We start from the raw sequence: 18,733 nt of genomic DNA on the forward strand, positions 1-18,733 counted from the left end.
ATGATGCCAAGCGCATTCCATCTGTAGCTATTCCTGACTGTGCTCTGATAGTGTAATGGTTAGCTTTGCTGCCTGAGGTCATGGGTTTAATTCCTACCATGGCCATACTGTATTTGTGGAGATTATATAGATATATATTCTCCCCGTACTTGCATGGATTTCCTCTGGGTATTCCGGTTTCCTCCCACAATCCAAAAATTTACTGGTAGGTTAATTGGCTCCCATGAAAACTGACCATAACATTAATATGTGCGTGTACATGTGGCAGGGAATATAGATTTTAAGCTCCACTGGGGCAATGGCTGATGTAAATGTCCATATATCTACTAAAGCACTTCAGAATATTTGTGCGCTATGTAAATAAATAGTAATTATAATATACCTAGCTGGTGCCTACTTCCGAAGATGCGCGGCCTTTGTTCGAGGGTCACCACCGTTGTTCTTATAACTCTGACCAAAAGGAAGTGGTCCAGATATGGAACACTGACGGCTTAAATGTTACCAAGAAGACACAACATTCAATGCAATACCATTAACGGTTAGAAAACCTCAAGATTTTTTTAGGTGGAAATATTGGCTTCTGAGACTTGGGTGACATTTACCTGGATGTGAATTAGTTTGACAATGTTTAGGTAGACCGTCATTAGATCAACACCATGACATTGATTAGGTCAACAGAAACATTAGGTCAACAGATTTTATGGTAAAAAAGGTCAAATCTTTTTTTTTTTGCCCAAAACATAGTATGTCTCTGTTATCTGACCACCATCATTAGAAATGTACCCTCCTAGGCACTCTTCGCTTGCCACTTTTCAGGCATGAGAGCTCGCCAATTCCTATTCTCAATAGATTCTCACATGGATAGTATAAAAGTAGATTCTCATTTAACCGTTTTCATGATGACCTTTCATCTCTAGACCATTGAATGATTGCTCCTGTGTTTGCAAATAAGTCTGAACTGAATTTTATTTGTGTGTGTGTGCCTGCCCAAAGATGGGGAGTTCAACCTACTGAATCTCTATATGACCGAAAGCAATCTCGCGGTCTCAAAGCTCTTGGAATTGACAACTGTTGTTGTATACAGGTCCAGTGCTGTCAAAGCAGTTATTTCTATTCAAGAACTTATCACTGGCATTGTGTCAGCGTTCACAAAGTCGACATGGTCATTATGAGCGACAGTACAAGGCAAGGTTAGGATACAGTTAGGTCTTAAAGCAGGCAAAAACTTCGATATACTGTAGTTCTTGAACCTTTGGTCATGCATGAAACATTTAAGAGAATAGAAATCCCCACAAACTACATATTTAAATCTGCTCTTATTAAAATCAAGTTTATCCATCCTGCTTGTCTGTCACAGCGGTGGGTGGCATGCCGCTCCTGTCTCAGTTACTTATCATGCTTTTCTGTTACATGTGCAGTTATCTTATGCATAACATCAATTTATCGAACAAAAGTATTTTCGAAGCCAACGTTATGTATTCCACCGACATTAGCTATTTACTGCTGCAGTCACATTTCACACTTATTAATTCTTGAGAAAATAGATCCTAATGTATCACCATCTCGTTCCACGTATCTTCTCACTGCAGGCAGCCAGATATCAATGTGGCTTTTTCGCATGTTATTCTTCCCGGGCATAGTATTCTTCCAGTCGTAAACATTTGTGCCTTTTGTATTGTTTTGTTCCTTTTGTGCTGTATCTTGTCACTGGATGGTTGCTCCTAAGATTCCCTGCTTGCCATGTATATGAATTATGTTCGTTTTCAAAATTACAGTTTAAAAAAATAAATGATTATACATAGTATGAAAACATTATTATGCATCTGGCTGTAACCGGTTTACTTCAATTAAGACTTAATAGCTGTATGTCGGAGCAGAATAGCAATGATTAATTTGTCACAGTTAATAATTGCATACTGGTTGCTAAGATGCAAAGAAACCTAGGCTTTGGTGGCTCAAAACTTTATGGCTGTATTAGAATTAGTTTTGCATTTACCAGTTTAGCTTAGGAGTATTTTCTTATATAAATTAAGGGGGTGATTCAACACCGCTCATTAGGAAAGCAGCGGTTGTTCGCTACTTAATGACGCCCATCCCCCCCCCCCCCCCGCCAGCGCCACCCATAATCCTCTCGGTAACATGCGTGGAGATGTGTTCGAGAACATACCCCATCGTTTGCAGCAGAAGGGTTGGTTGAGAAATCATTCAATGGTCGCCAAGCATCGATTACTTAGTTCCCATTTGGAAGTAAGTCAGTCTAAACTGACTTTTCTTTCCTTCGGATTCCGCTGAAGAGGGGGCGGGGCTGACATCCTGTGATGTCAGCTGCACGCCCCCAGCAGGCATTGGCCTACCTGCATTTCCATGGAAACGCCCAGCATTTTCATGGAGGCGCCCATAAACGCAGACCATTCCCCTGCCTGGGGCCGATTGCTGCCTACGCCCGCCCCCCCTCCCTCTCCTACCTGTACAAACACCTCAGTGACTTAGATAGTTGCCAAAGGCTTTCATACTGTGGCCCTGCACATGTGCAAATATGACACTGCGCAGGGCTGTAACATCGGGCCCCAGTGCGAATACTCAATGTTGAATCAGGCCCTAAATGCAAACTCCAGGCTTAAGACAATTTATAGACATTTGAGTTGATTTATGAAGCCGTGGACCAGTGGATAATTTGCCCAGAGCAGTCAATCAGTTCTGATGCTTCCACCAATAACGGCATCTAAAGATGCACCAGACAGTAATGCAGTGTCTATAGATGCTGCACATTGGCGTATCGCTTCTTGCATATTTGGACGCATGCTTCTACATAATTGGAAAGAAATTGTTGCATCACTGGCACAAAGACACACACTTTCAGCTGAAAATACTTTGCGGATTGTAAACAGCGGGGGTAGCCATCCATCTGTGTGGAGATCCATAATCCGCCTATAATGGCAAATACTCACACTAGCAGTAAGCTTGATGCGCACTTTGCAGATCAGATAAATTTTTTGGTGGAGCTGAAATAGAGTTGAGAAAAGTTATTACCATTATAGAATGTGCATAGGAGTCACAGGTTTTAATAAATATATTTTAGCAAATTTAGTAAATATATTTAAAATAATCTTTCCTGTCTCACTCACTCATTGCACTGGTCTTCTCTTCTGTAATTATGTACAGTAACTGTGGAGAACGGGACGTGGTGATTTTTTGCGTAGTTGACTTTTTTTAAACAAATAGCAGCAGTTATCTTTTTTTGGTACTCTCTGGGTTTTGGAAGAGAGGTTTACTCATTACCAGCACCAGCCCCCTCCGTTTCCTTTTGAAGAGGGTGAAGGCTGCAGGCAGCAGCGGCCATTACCTCTACGGAGGAGGGGGGCTGCCACAATGCGGCCCCCCTCACTGCTGCCGCTGTTGTGCTCCCCACTGCTGCCGCCACCGCAAATGAATCCCGGCTGCCAGTCCCCTGCACGGGGCCAGTGCATGCACAGTAGCGTCTTACATACTATGCATATGCTGGCCCCAGCCTCTATGGGCTGCTTTTGCAGCAGCCCCAGGAGGCATATTCATGGTCCTGGGTCCAGAGCATGCGCAGTATCATCAGCGGTACTACGCATGCGCAGAACCCATTTTTGGGGCTGCCCCGCAGCTGCACATAGAGAGGCATCCCGCAGGGAGGGAACACCTCCCAATGGGACTGCCTCGAGTGACTGGCAGGTCAGACTTCTAATAGGAAGTCACTGCCAATCATAGTGAAGCCAAAGCAGTCTCAGAGACTTCAACTGGCTTCACTTAGGCAGAGAACAGTGGTGGATTTTACCTGGGGCTGCAGCCCATAGGTAATAACCGCCACTGGCTGCAAGTGTGCTCAGTCGCAGGAAAAAAATAAAGCCTGCTTCCATGAGCTGCATCAGCTGCAGCCCCTAGAAGCCGCATACAGGTGAGGAAGCAGCAGGGCATTGGCTTTCCAATGCAATTACTATCTCATATTTGTCGTTCACACTTATATTATCAATGCGAGCTACTGCTTCTACTACTGCCTCCATAACTATAATTCCCAAAACATTCTAATTAATAAAAAAAGGTTTCATGCAGCAGACTTACTACTGGACCCGGTGCTGGACCTTCATATGCTGGAGCACAATCATAAACATATTGAGTCCGGTTATCTGCTGCAAATTTGTCACCAATTCCTGGCTTCAGAATTTCATGGGTGTCACCATTTGGGAGGGGCTATATTTAACATGACTAGAGGCGGAAATTACTAATCAGATTAACCTATTTAAACCCCTGATTTGAACTTGCTCATTGCCCGTACAAGTTGCAATGTGTCTTACCAGTTCCTGGTTGGATGGTTGCATTTACAGTCTGTTGCATGCTCAAGTTCTGAGTTTACCAGTTCCTGTCCTCAGCTATAACTTCCCCTATCTTGTGTCTTGTCTGCAGACCTGTGCAGTTCCCACACAGCTCACCTCCAACTAGTAAAACCCATGCAGTTTCCACACTGATAATTAACTCCATCTTGTGAGGATTGCAGGTTGCTGTCACTCCCATATTCAGTATGAGCATGCATTTCTCTCACTATCTGCAGAGTGCACATTCATCACTTACAGTACAGTATATTAATTCACAGAATAAATACATACATACATACATACATACATACATTAAATGTGTGCATTGCCACTCTTTTTTTTTTTTTACGAGTACAAAAAAAGGTCCCATCATGTATGATAAACAGAAATCGAAGCATTAACTGAATACAGTATATCGAAAGATTAGCATACGTGTACAAATAAACAAGTATGATATAATAGGTATGAGGTGATATAGGTATTCTGAAATTTAATACTGCAATGTTCCGATAACGAAAGATCCTTGGTTCCACATGTATATAGATTGTCTTTCCAGTGTCCAATATGACAGTTTACAATTGTTTGGTCTTTATCTTGTGAATATACATATAACATTTGTAACATATATATCTATATATATATAGATATATATATGTGTGTGTGTGTAAAGAAAGACTGCAATGGGACCATGTTTATTAAGATCTTGTTTTTCTTTTATTCTTTAAAAAATTGTATGAGTTTGAAACCTTCCTAAAGCATTAGTAGAAGAATTAATGACTATGCAGAAATGCATTGCCACTCTAAAGGTCCTTACACACTGGGCGATTTTTGCCCTGCGTGTATGGACAATGATGATGGGGAAATCGCTGTGTTGGAAATCGCTAAGTGCGTACACACTGAGCGATTTTCGCGATTGGTGCACTGGCTGTGATGGCAGATAAGAGGCATCCTCTGCTCCTCACACAATCAAGAAGCAACTGTCCCTGGGTGTGGAAAGAGAATGCACTATTGATTACTGGTCATGTAAACATCTATTCCGGTATTTTCACATAAAGTGGGATAAACGTGAGCAAGAATGACTTGTACCCCTTTTCCACTGCTACAGTAACCTAGGTTATTTAGTCACGGCTCAGTGGAAGCGGTTTCCTGGAACATAACCCTGGTCCAGTTATTCGGAAATTTGTTCCAGGTAGCTACCATGGTCAGACCCAATTAAGGTGCAGTGTAAACGAGTAAACCGGGTCAGGTCCCGTCAAAATCATATGGAGATCGTACAGTAGGTGGAAAAGGGGTGATAATTTTCTCAACTCACTATGTATTATTGTGTAACTTGTGTATGACACTTTGACAATTGTTATGGTTCCAATTCCATTAATCTTGAGGATATTAATTCAGTTGAGCAGAATTAATTGCCGCACCGCTGGAAGCCCAGCACAATACATTGAGATTTTTGGAATGTTGCTTTAGTGTATGCAAATAGATGCACAGAGAACACTAAGTCATTGCTTTAATGAGTTGATCCATCATGTACACTAATTACACAAAAGTGCTGACGACTATTTTTCTGTGTACACTTGTCATTTATTGGAATATCTACTGTCTTTGGCAGCATATGTGTTTTCACAGATACATCATCTGTTTCTTCTGAAAACTGAATAGTCTAGTCTCGTAGTTAAGTCACTTTTTACGCGCTTCGTGGTATTTAGCTGCCCTTTATGTAATCCGATATGTATTTTATTACAGACTTTTGAAATTAATTACTCTTGAGATTTTACTTCTTAAAATTTAATTCTTCACTTTGCTGTATTAACTTGTATTTAGGGACACACATTTAAGTTAATGGTGTGGATGAAATGTAACATTCACAAAGGTGTTTAATAGGTATAAAACTGCATATTTGGATATTGAAATAAAAAGAACCCCAATATACTGTAATGCTACAGTCTCCGTGATAACAGCGAGACGATTATTTGTCGTTATTCACCATTATGTGGATTTTATCTCTCTACTGAAATACAGTCTCTGAATGCTGAAATGAGGTCCCCTTTATTAATTAACCTCAAAGTCAAGAATCAAGTAGTGGCACCTACTCTGTGGGTTTCCGCGGAATTAGCCTTTTTTTTTTTTATGTCATGGAGCAACAGCCAGACTCCAAATTATATATTTGTATATTGTCTTAGCTTATCTACACTATACCTATAATACCCAGCATTGATATTCTCTGTCCTTCATCACACTAACATTATACACACATCATTCCTTAAGGTGCCTATACACTACTAGTGTTCATTCTAGCACCCGCTATCTTTGAAAACCCCTGCAGTTCCTGTTCCCTGCCTGGGGTGTCGCTGTCTGCTGTGGTGTTTCTAGCACAAGTCTAGTTTTCATATCAGTGCTGATATACAGAGCACACTGTGCTAGAAGCACTTCAGCAGATAGTGACACCCCAGGCAGGGAAGAGGAACTGCATGGGTTTTCAAAGATAGCGGGTGCTAGAATGAACACTACACTACTGCGATATGGCTCTTTTTCACATGATTTCAACCAGGGCTATTTTTATGCAGGCTCCAGCAGGAACTGAGGCCCTTATTCTAGTTCACTCTTTCTAACAAAATATTTCTTAGATGGACAAAACCATGTGCACTGCAGGTGAGGCAGGTGTAAAACCCCACCCAAATTTAATTATCTCTGCACAAGTAACACCTGCCTCACCTGCAGTGCACATGGTTTTGTCCATCTAAGAAATATTTTGTCTGAAAGAGTGAACTAGAATAAGGGCCTCAGTTCCTGCTGGAGCCTGCACAAAAATAGCCCTGATTTCAACCAATCAGGACGATAAATCATGTGAAAAGTGCCATTATCATATGTGATTTACCTCTGATCCGATGTATGGTCGTGTGCACATCTTATCGGATCCAGAGATAGTCATGGCTGCCACAAAGATCTGTTGTATCCCACAGCCATATCGGGGATCTCATATGTTACATTATATTCAAAAGGAATGCATACAATGTATTTTGTGCGATCCTACCTGGCGGGCAGTTGCCGAGGTATCGCATGTGAGGTTGCAAGTTTATGGGTCTTTTCTGTATAAGCTACTTACATGAAATACCCCCAAAAGGGGTTGGAGGATAGAAATGTCCATTTGGTCTGGGTGGTAATCCAGTCCTGTACCCAGTCCTTTTTCATATGTACTTTGTTTGCATGCTACTGTTGGGATTCCTTCCTAAAATGTGTTGTCCCCAGAGGTTTCCCTTCCTTATTAGTCTTTCATCCGGTTTCCTACTTTAATGGACTGTAGTGAAGAAATTTTTTATCCCTTTGGTCTTTTCATAATGCTTCATGTTTGAGTTGAACACAAGAATGGAATAAAAGAGTAAACCTGCCAGGACCTGTCATGCCTCTAATACCCCTCACAAGATTTCACACCATGAATATATTATTGATACATACTGTGTCTACATTATGATTTTCGCATGTTCATTGTAAATATACCTCAGAATGTAGTAACCCCAGGTGGAAAAGTCCAGCTAAAGGGGGGGCACTGTGCTGTAGAGGGTCAGCTAACACCTACAGGATTTCTGGATCTTTCCAAAAATCTGGAAAGGGTAACTCCGAGAGACTTGCGGTACTTTTTGAAAAGTGCTGTGATTAGGTTATGGTACTTTATGTAATACAGGGAGGGGACCAGAGGAAAGGTAGACAGTAGCTCAGTTCATTTCCAGCCCTTGGGATTTAGCCAGCAGATATTGTGCCCTTTTATCCAGAGAACATATGCATGGCATGTACAGCAAACCAGAAAGCCCTTGTCTGGAAGGGGGCCCAGAACCAAGATTCAGAGATTCAACAGTGTAATGGTGGTAGTTGAATGTCAGGACCAGCAAGGGGTTATGGATCCTTCTGTGGTGACGCTGGAGGGAGGCAAATGGCTTTCTACCAGAGATGATATAGGATAAGACAGTAGAGCAATTTACACATGATGGGACAGGCATATGAATATCCTTACAAAGAACTAAGGATCGAATAGGGTTGAGGTATCCTAAAGAAAAAGAAATGGGGCAGATTAAATGGGCCAAGTGGTTTCTATGTAATCCTCCTTCAATTTTTTTCCCCATGGGTCATACTGAAAAAAGTACCAGACGAAAACAGGTTGATGACATGAGTATTGAACTGAACTGACCTGTGTTCTATATTATAGTGGGGTTGTTAGCCCTTTCATTTAAAATGAAAACAAACCATTTTGGGAAATGGTTAGTGTTAGGTAGGCATTTCCGATTCAGAAATTTTTTTTGTGGGTTTGAAAATACTTCTCCTTTTCCATGATAATTTAAGAGGTGGGGGAGTTGTAAGTTGGCTGAGTGACCAATGAGTTTGTAAGGGACAACGGCATAGCAGGCACATCGGACCAGACATGCCTGTTTTGGAAGTGTGGAATCCCTGGAGATCAAAATAACCATCTTAAAAAATATATATATAAAGAAAATACAAGGGAATATTACTCTAAAAGAGGTACTCCAGGGGAAGGGGGGCGGATTTATGATTGATTTATTATTTTAACATAGAGTAGATACAGACCTGCAGCCACTTTGTGTCTTGAACCAGTATTCTGGAGGATGTAGTACCTCATGTACATGATTAATGCCTTTTGAGAATTGGTTGCCAGGTTCCTGATCTGTCAGTGGGTAATAGTGAATAGGTAGGCTGTATTTTATGGATTGAAGTTCAGCCCAGAAAATAACTGCCTATGACATGTGTTCCATAAGGAAATATAGGTGAAGTTTTGTCATCTACTGTTAAGGCTGTTGCGTTACTGCGGATTCCTGCTCTTGGCTGCACCGCCTATTTTATCTTTTCTTCTAGCCCTACAAATGATATCATAACCTATCTACTTTTATAGATCTCATTATACCACCTACTATGTTCTTCTATTCCTTACTATTCTATATCAGGTCAGATAATTTTCTCTTTTTTCCCCCGCTGCGTCTCTGCTTTACTTACATTTTATGAGCCATTAATATGAAGGACTGAAAGGGAATATATGATCTGTGCTAACTCTCTAATTATCAGCATCTCACTGTGATTTATCTCCCTAATACTTGTTTAATTTTAGCCCTCATTAACTTTACACCAACACTCTTTATCAAATTTACTATACTCCTCTATGGTCTTGGGTCTGTCAGCCTGCGGAATTCCTTTGGAAGTCGGGGTCTAACTCATTTTACCAACTCTCATGCGCTATTTCCTTCGCCATTTTTATTGCCATCTATCATTTTAATGTGTGTGTATTACTTTTATTTATAGCTTTAGTTATCTATGTCCATTGTTGTTTTAATGGCTATTTTATCAATGTAATCTGTAACTCGCAAGATCTATGCTTAATATTGTTTTCTTTGAAAGTGAAGTACTATGGGGCATTATTGTAGTAAAATCATATTAGATGATCTCCATATTATAGTTAATATTTTACAAATGGGCATTGGGGGGGGGGGTAAATTTAGTTTTAGTTTTTAGAAATCAAAGATGTTACCCATAGAAAGCAATCAGATTCTAATTATTCCTTATCTAGCATGCCTAAAAAAGGGATGCAATCAGAATCCCGACAGGGTCAAAATCCCGAATGGGTCATAATACCGACAAGGACAAAATCCCGACAAGATGAAAATCCCGACATTTAAAATCCCGACATGGACAAAATCCCGATATTTAAAATCCCGACATGGACAAAATCCCGACATTTAAAATCCCGACAAGGACAAAATCCTGACATTTAAAATCCCGACAAGGTTAAAATACCGACATATAGAATGTACAGGTGAAACTGTCAACATGACTTTGGGTCGCAAGGTCGACATGGGTTTTTTCACTTTTTTGACCCGACATGTGCCGACAGGCGGTATTTCATGCCCTACCATCCACTAGGGCATGGTGGGAGAATAAAATAGTGTGTCGAGCGATGCAAGGGGCTGCGGTCCACTTCCAACTGTGTCCATGTCGACCGTGTCGACATTCGGATAAAAAAAACTGTGAAAAACCCCATGTCAACCTCACGACCTGTCGACCGAAAGTCATGTTGACAGTTTCACCTGTACATTCTATATGTCGGGATTTTGTCCTTGTCGGGATTTTGTCCTTGTCGGGATTTTGTCCTTGTCGGGATTTTGTCCTTGTCGGGATTATGACCCATTCGGGATTTTGACCCCTTCGAGATTTCATACCGAATCCCTAAATGATAATAGCTAGAATCTGAATTTGTTGCTATGGGCAAAAATCGCACTTCTAAAAACTACACTTTCTTAAATTTACCCCCAGGTATCCCCAAGTATCCTGTAAATTGAGAATCACAATTAGCTTTATAGCTACTATTATGTTAATATCAAGATGATCAAATTACTGGATTTTTTTTATTAATTTGTTTATTCCCAAAATAACTTTACAATTTCACTAGGTAACTTTTTACACAACACTTTATGATGAGTCATATTTTGCGCAAAAATGACCCTTAATTATATTGATAAAAGGATTTTTAATTTTTAGTCTACCAATGTAGCACCGTTCACCTTATTTTACTCTATTTTAAGCCTTCTTAATTTTATATAATACTGATACTTAGGAACTAAGTAACTAAAACACTAAAAGTATTTATAAGAGCTTGTTGCAACTAGTAAGATACTGGCATTAATAATTATAGGTAATATCTGATGGGTATGGGTCTTAGGGATTCAGTACTGAATCCCGGCGGTCGGGATCCCGGTGTTCAGAATCCCGACAGCCAAAATCCCGACAAGGGGGGGACGTGGATCGCCCCCCCCCCCCTTGCGGGCTCGCTGCGCTCGCCACGCAGCGGGCCCGGTGCCTCGCTACGCTCGGCACACTAATTTATTCTCCCTCCAGGGGTGTCGTGGACACCCACGGAGGGAGAATGTGTCGGGATTTCGGCGGTCGGGATTCTGAATGCCGGGATCCCGACCGCTGGGATTTTAACTGCATCCCGGGTCTTAGGGCCGACACTATGAAGGTTGACACATGAAATAGGTTGACATGTTTAAGGTCGGCTGGTTGACACAAGCAATCAGTCAATAATTGGAAGATTGACATAGATATTTCACTCTTTTTGTCCAGACTTTCGATGTAAGTCAACATGGATGCTGTATCAGTGTACCGCTGCACTCGCCGTACTTTGGGCGCGTTGCGCTCAGCACAATATTATGTTTTCCCTCCATGCCAGTGGTTCTCAACATCGGCCCTCAAGGACCCCCAACAGTGCACATTTTCCAGGTTTCCACTCAGAATCACAGGTGAATTAATTAGCTCCACCTGTGATCTTTTAAAAATGTGTCGGAGAATAATGAGTGCAGCTGCGCACCTGCCGGGTGTCCTGGAAAACATGCAATGTTGGGGGTCTTTGAGGACCGAGGTTGAAAACCACTGCCCTCTAGTGGATGGTAGGGTATAAAATACCGTCTGTCGGCACAAGTCAGCAAAAAAGAATGTGAATAACTCATGGTCACCTGCTGACTGTCGAGCTTCCCAATGTCAACCTAATTATTGTGCCAACTTTCTGACCCAGTCGACCTTGGCCATGTTGACCTATTTCATGTGTCAACTGAAGCCCTGTCAACCTTGAGTGGTCGACTTAATGTATGTGGCCCTTCATAGAGTTGACCTAGTGACCGTATTTCTATCTGATGGTGTACTGTCATTCACAACACATCCTTGTTTTGTTTTTAGAACGTGTTTTCTATATAAGTCCCGTTTCACGGAATAATGTTTTAACAATTGTAGTAATGACTCATTGTATTGTTGATCCTGGGTCAGGTTTACTAGGTCCCTATGTAGAAACTGCAAATCAAGTATTCTTCGTATTATATGGTTATGTTTAGTAAAACTAGAACATGAAATATTATTTTCATTAAAAAAATTGTGTAACTAATAGGCACATGAAGTAAATTGAGGATCTGTTCTAAACGGCACCATTGAAAGGCAATGGGTATAAGGTCTGTGCCTCACGTCCCTATAGATTGCAAACAGGAGCCTCTCACCTCTTTCTGTTAATGCTCTGGTTTGTTTTCATAACACTTTTAAAAATTGTAAAGAGCAACGAAATATGCCGGCGCTATGTCTGTCAGTATTCATAAATATTAAATCTTTCGCCAACTCCAGCCTTTGCTCTCTCCTGAATCATTGATTGTGGAAAAAAAGCAGATGATGTTGCTAGTCACCTGTGTTTTTATATGCTGGTATTAGGGATGCCAATCCTGGGGCATACTGTATTTTCAATCACAGGATTCGGGATTGGAAAAATGCTCAATCCCAGGATTGTCATCCCTAATAAAAAATAAATACATTTACTTACACGAGCGAAGTGGGGCAGACGGGAGCGTCAGAGCGCCCAGGAGCGGCTGTACATCTGAGAGGGTACGGGGCTCCCCGGCGGTGAGGCCGGAACTGGAGAGCGGCCGGCGGTCTCCGATGTGTGACACGCTCAGCCGGGAGTGCTCAGACACTGCCCGAAATCCCGTAATTGAAAACTCCAATTCCAGGATGGCCACCGGTTGGTACCGGTTGTAAGATCGACAGTGTCTAGATCAACAGTTAATAGGTTGACCACCATTGGTAGACAGACAAAAGGTCAACATGCACTAGTTCGACTTTGACAAAAGGGCTACACAAGCAATAGGTTGACCTGACAATGGTCAACGCATAAAACGGTTGACATGAGGTTTTTTCCTCTCAGTTCATAACTTAATTTACGGTAACTTGTTCATCCTTTAGAATCCAGGGTACAAGAGTACTTATTACACTGGGGATCCATGTAGACAGATGTCGACATAGACACAAAAACTATGATCAACAAATATCGCCCTTTTCTTGTGTTTACCATTTCCATGTCAATCTATTGTCGACATTTTTCACATGTGGACCATTCATGGTCTACCTAAATACTATCGAACTAGCGATCCACACTCGTTATTGTAAAGACATCTGTAATAAAAAGATGAAGTAGAATGGAGGTTTTCTGTCTGTTCTCGGTACGGCTACCTGTTTGTGTTTCTATACATTTATTCCATAACAATGAGGTGTGTGACAGTCACACTGTACTTCCTTCAGCAGTCAGTGATTGATAAGAGACAGCAATAGGGTTATTATATTACTGCAAATTCACCCACAGGCATCATAAGGCCTTGTGGTGACTAATTATTTGCATCACAAATCCCTGCCATATTCTGGACATTGATTTGGTCGGTGTGCAGAGATTCCCAATATGTATAAACTGCAGAATTCTGCCAGATACACATTGTAAATGTTTAATTATCCATAGGTAACATTCAGACATTGGCTGAACAAACATATTTGCTCATTGGTTGATGTTTGCTAGTAAGTCGCCATCGCTGCTCTAGTTATACATTATATGCTAAAATCCAAGTGTATTTCTCTTACATAAGTCATAAAGTTTCATTTAAGAAGGCACAGTTGTACAGTTTTTAATGGTTTATAGTCTGCAAAGTGTCTCAATCGTTATGACAACCACAGTCGCTTGACATATCCCCTTCTACCTTCGTCTCCTGCATGGTCGTAGAGGTCTTTGACATTTTCATTTTTCTTTTCCAGCTCAATGCCTTAGAATTTCCCCCGAAGAAGCTCTTTGGAAACAAGGATGAGCGAGTGATTGCAGAGCGCAGGGCACATTTAGAGGTAAGTTATACTGTATGAGCATACATATGTTTTTTGTGTCAGACTGGGGCATGAAAGGCCAAACTGGAGAAAGCAGTGTTAGGGGCCCTTGCGTAGGGATGTGGAGTGGCCCCATAAGTTCACTTAACTAAGTCATGATTTCAATAAATTTCCCACATTTATCACCTAATGTCAAGCAAGTAATAGAATTATTATTTACTCCTAAATGAGTGTTACATATACTGTAGACGTGATGCTCTGTCCTCATCATTGTCAAATTTGCTATATTAAATAAATACTCATTTATTCTACATTAAAATTCCTGCTGTTATGTTACTACAGGTGGGTGTCCATAGGAGTAGATTGTGAAAGTCCTTTCATATAGGGGGGACAGAATAAATTGTAGGTGGGGCCAACACACAGACATGGGCAGGTTTGGAACACAACATAATACAATACATAGAGCATCCATGTGATCACAATACATGGCAGACTGTAATCCCCATAACTGCCATACAGCAAAGACCATATCCAAGTGACTGCCATGTAGCACAGGCAGCTTCACAGTGACCACTATACAGCATTCTAGTGATCACCATAAAATACATTAATTTACAGAAACAACCCAGTAACCTCCATACAGCACAGACAGCGACTGTTATATATAGTACTACCAAAGGCAGTCAGTGTACTATATATAATGTCTGACTGTGCAAATACTGTGCTGTCTTTTTACACTCAAATACAGCTTGGTGCTTCTTTAGATGCAATAATCTGTTACAGCAGCCCCATGCTAGGTACATAACGTTCATTCAAGCACCCAGCATCTTCCAAAACCCTTGCAGTTCCTTTTCCCTGTCTGGGGTGTCACTCTTTGCTGTGGTGCTTCTAGCACGGTGTTGTCTGTATTTCAACACTGAAATGCAGAACAGACCTGTGCTGGAAGCACCACAGCAGAGAGCGACAGCTCAGACAGGTAAGATAAACTGCATGGGTTTTGAAAGATGCAGGGTTCTAGAATGATCACTAGGTACTGATTCTCCACCAGAGTATGGCCTCCAATGTGTGCGATAGAACATCTGAGCTCCGCCCCCCCATATCATGCCCTACACCCAACAGACTGAGCATCTTGGTGCTGTTGAGTAGTTAACCAACTTGGAGCACTTAAAACATCTCTACCACCACGTGACCCATGCACTCTGCTACTTTTTTAGTGACTTGCACCCATTTGTGGGACTATTTACATTGCATCCCACTCGGAACCAGGCCCTATGTGTTTTTTTTTTATATTTAAAAGTGATTTTCTTATAGCGATACAAAAATCTGCATCAAAAAGAACCTAATAAGACAAAAGTGTTTGTAACCTAGATCAAAGCAGCAGCATAACAAAGTTTCGCACTGGAAAGGGAGCACTCCCACACTGTTACTTAATAAAAAGGAAACATTATGGAAAATTGCATTTGTAACCTAACAAAGGCACATCTCACTTTGATCTATTTTCTGTCCATTCGCTATTAATAAGAACACAAGAAATCAATTTAGATTCTGCCACTCTGTCATTTAACGCCTTTCCCGTAAACTATGCTGACGCTGATTTGTTTTTAATTCACCCACCTTAGGTGTTGCCTTGTATATGCGCAATAATGAATCTTTGTTTAGGCTCTATCACAGTATGATACATCTTCATCCATCCCCGCCTGGCGTAATACTTATTTTATGCTGACATGGTGACTGTGTTGCTGATTTTTAATGTCAACCAGGTTGAATTACAACAAAATATCCCCCACTGAAAAGGCAATTGTCAGGAACTAAATTGACATAAGTCACTACAAATGCTGTAAATGTCACACACGACACTGAGATGAATATTAGATGGGAACAGAATTTATAAGACCGTTATCTCTAGAGAAAATGTGTCGTAGAGTTTATATGTTATTTATTTTATTTACTATGGCGCAGAGCGACGGTTTATGTAGAATATACTTAGAATGTCAGAGTCAAATGATAGTTCTCTTTGTCTGATTGCTAAAGCTACAGATAAACCAGTCCATTGCTTCAGGCTTCACTGTATTAGGATGAAGGGGTTAGCCGGTTTCCGCCATCTGTATAAGGCAGTGTCAGACGCTGGGGTTGCAGGCTGCACCGGCACACAGGCTGATTGTGTTCATTTTTTTACTGTATTTATGAATATTTTTGAGATTATATTGCTGCAGTTTTGGGGAAACAAGGGCACTGTTATCATTGGTGTCCGGGGGTATACCTGCTGATATATGCCACTCCTCTCCATCCACGTACTGCCAATCAGCACTGTCTTCATTGGTATTGTTGTCTACACCAGCTGATACACGTGCCTCATCCTACCTCACGTACTGCTAATCAGCACGGTCATCATTGGTATTGGTGTCTACACCAGCTGATACACGCCCCTCATATCCCCTCATGTACTGCTAATCAGCACCGTCATCATTGGTATTGGTGTCTACACCAGCTGATATATGCCCCTCATCTCCCCTCATGTACTGCTAATCAGCACTGTCATCATTGGTATTGGTGTCTACACCAGCTAATACACGCCCCTCATATCCCCTCATGTACTGCTAATCAGCACCGTCATCATTGGTATTGGTGTCTACACCAGCTGATACACGCTCCTCATCTCCCCTCATGTACTGCTAATCAGCACGGCCATCATTGGTATTGGTGTCTACACCAGCTGATACACGCTCCTCATCTCCCCTCATGTACTGCTAATCAGCAAGGTCATCATTGGTATTGGTGTCTACACCAGCTGATACACGCCCCTCATCTCCCCTCATGTACTGCTAATCAGCACTGTCATCATTGGTATTGGTGTCTACAACAGCTGATACACGCCCCTCATCTCCCCTCATGTACTGCTAATCAGCAAGGTCATCATTGGTATTGGTGTCTACACCAGCTGATACTCGCCCCTTATCTCCCCTTATGTACTGCTAATCAGCACTGTCATCATTGGTATTGGTGTCTACACCAGCTGATACACGCTCCTCATCTCCCCTCATGTACTGCTAATCAGCAAGGTCATCATTGGTATTGGTGTCTACACCAGCTGATACACGCCCCTCATCTCCCCTCATGTACTGCTAATCAGCACTGTCATCATTGGTATTGGTGTCTACACCAGCTGATACACGCTCCTCATCTCCCCTCATGTACTGCTAATCAGCACGGTCATCATTGGTATTGGTATCTACACCAGCTGATACACGCCCCTCATCTCCCCTCATGTACTGCTAATCAGCACCGTCATCATTGGTATTGGTATCTACACCAGCTGATACACGCTCCTCATCTCCCCTCATGTACTGCTAATCAGCACCGTCATCATTGGTATTGGTGTCTACACCAGCTGATACACGCCCCTCATCTCCCCTCATGTACTGCTAATCAGCAAGGTCATCATTGGTATTGGTGTCTACACCAGCTGATACTCGCCCCTTATCTCCCCTTATGTACTGCTAATCAGCAAGGTCATCATTGGTATTAAGACCTACACTGGCCAATACAGACAGCTCATCTCCAACCACGCACTGCCAGCTGATACACACCTCTCATCTCTGCCCACGCAATGCTAATCAGTACTGTGATAATTAGTATCGGGATCTATACCGGCCAATACAAATGTCTCATCTTCGCTCACACACTACAAATCAGCTCCGACATCATTAGTATTGGGAGGTTCGACGGCCAACACAGATGTCTCCTCTCTATGCACATTGTGCCAATCGCTGTCATCATGACTATCCGTATCTATACCGCCTGATACACACCACTCCTCTCCTGCCCACACACTCTGCCAATCGCCCAGACGCACCTTTTACGTCAACAGATGGATTGATTCATATGCGCTGGTGAACTCCATCCCTGTGCTTAATTCTGATTGGTGCAGGCGCATACACCTATTTCCTTGTTGCATGCACACTAAGCTGGACCATCCGCTTTTCTCCCTGCGTCTGACTTAGAATCAGTCCTTTGTCCACTGTGTGATCAATTCCAAATGTATGTTTTTTTATATTTCTTGGAAATCTGCACCTGGAAGCTCTTGATGCAGGCGACCAGGGGCGCCTCATTCCTGCCCTGTGGGAACCTGAACCAGCTGGTAATAGAGCCATTAGCACTTCTGGCCAGTATCGCAGGGGAGTTCAGCATCGCTCCTCTGTCCTGCATGAGCTGTTACTGATAAACAGATTCTCTATTGCTGAGATGAGCGATAGAAAAGCCTTGGTAAGGCCAGTGTTAATACTTGGGCCCCTAATGTGTTTTTTTACTAGCTTGCCAGTAGTTTTACTAATGATGAAAGAGACAATATTTATATTTCAGACCTTCATATACAAAGTGGGAAAAAACAGTAGTTACAGTGTAAAGAAAACCCTTGGCTTTCTGTTTGCTTTAATGGTGTGTTAGAAGCGTGTTCATTAAGCTTCTCTGTAACATATTACAGTGCACATGTTGATTGTAGTTTAGCAAAGGCCCTGCTTCTGATCACTGCAGGCAATGTCACAGTTGGCACGGGTGAATGCTTGTCAGACAGTTGGGCTGATTCTCAGTTTGGATATAAGACAAAAGTTACTGTCCAGCTTGCAAAACCACATTGCACTGCAGCTAGAGGGGGGGGGGGGGGGGGGGTTAAATTTGTACATATACAGGGCATAGTTGCCTACCCTCCTGCATTCTACAGGAGACTC

The 18,733-nt window shown here is 41.9% G+C and overlaps 1 protein-coding gene across 2 annotated transcripts in view; it reads left to right on the forward strand.

Annotated features, from left to right (window-relative positions):
- The window catches only part of KIF16B (kinesin family member 16B), a 296,722-nt gene that overhangs the window by 244,151 nt on the left and 33,838 nt on the right, over positions 1 to 18,733 (forward strand). For both annotated transcript variants that reach the window (XM_083175821.1, XM_083175822.1), the window contains one exon: positions 13,947 to 14,030. In XM_083175821.1, the coding sequence (XP_083031947.1) occupies positions 13,947 to 14,030 (84 nt within the window). The remainder of the gene's footprint in view (positions 1 to 13,946; positions 14,031 to 18,733) is intronic.

Source organism: Crinia signifera, chromosome 3 (assembly GCF_055691185.1).
Source record: "Crinia signifera chromosome 3, ASM5569118v1, whole genome shotgun sequence".
In the NCBI taxonomy this organism is placed as follows: Eukaryota; Metazoa; Chordata; class Amphibia; order Anura; family Myobatrachidae; genus Crinia; species Crinia signifera.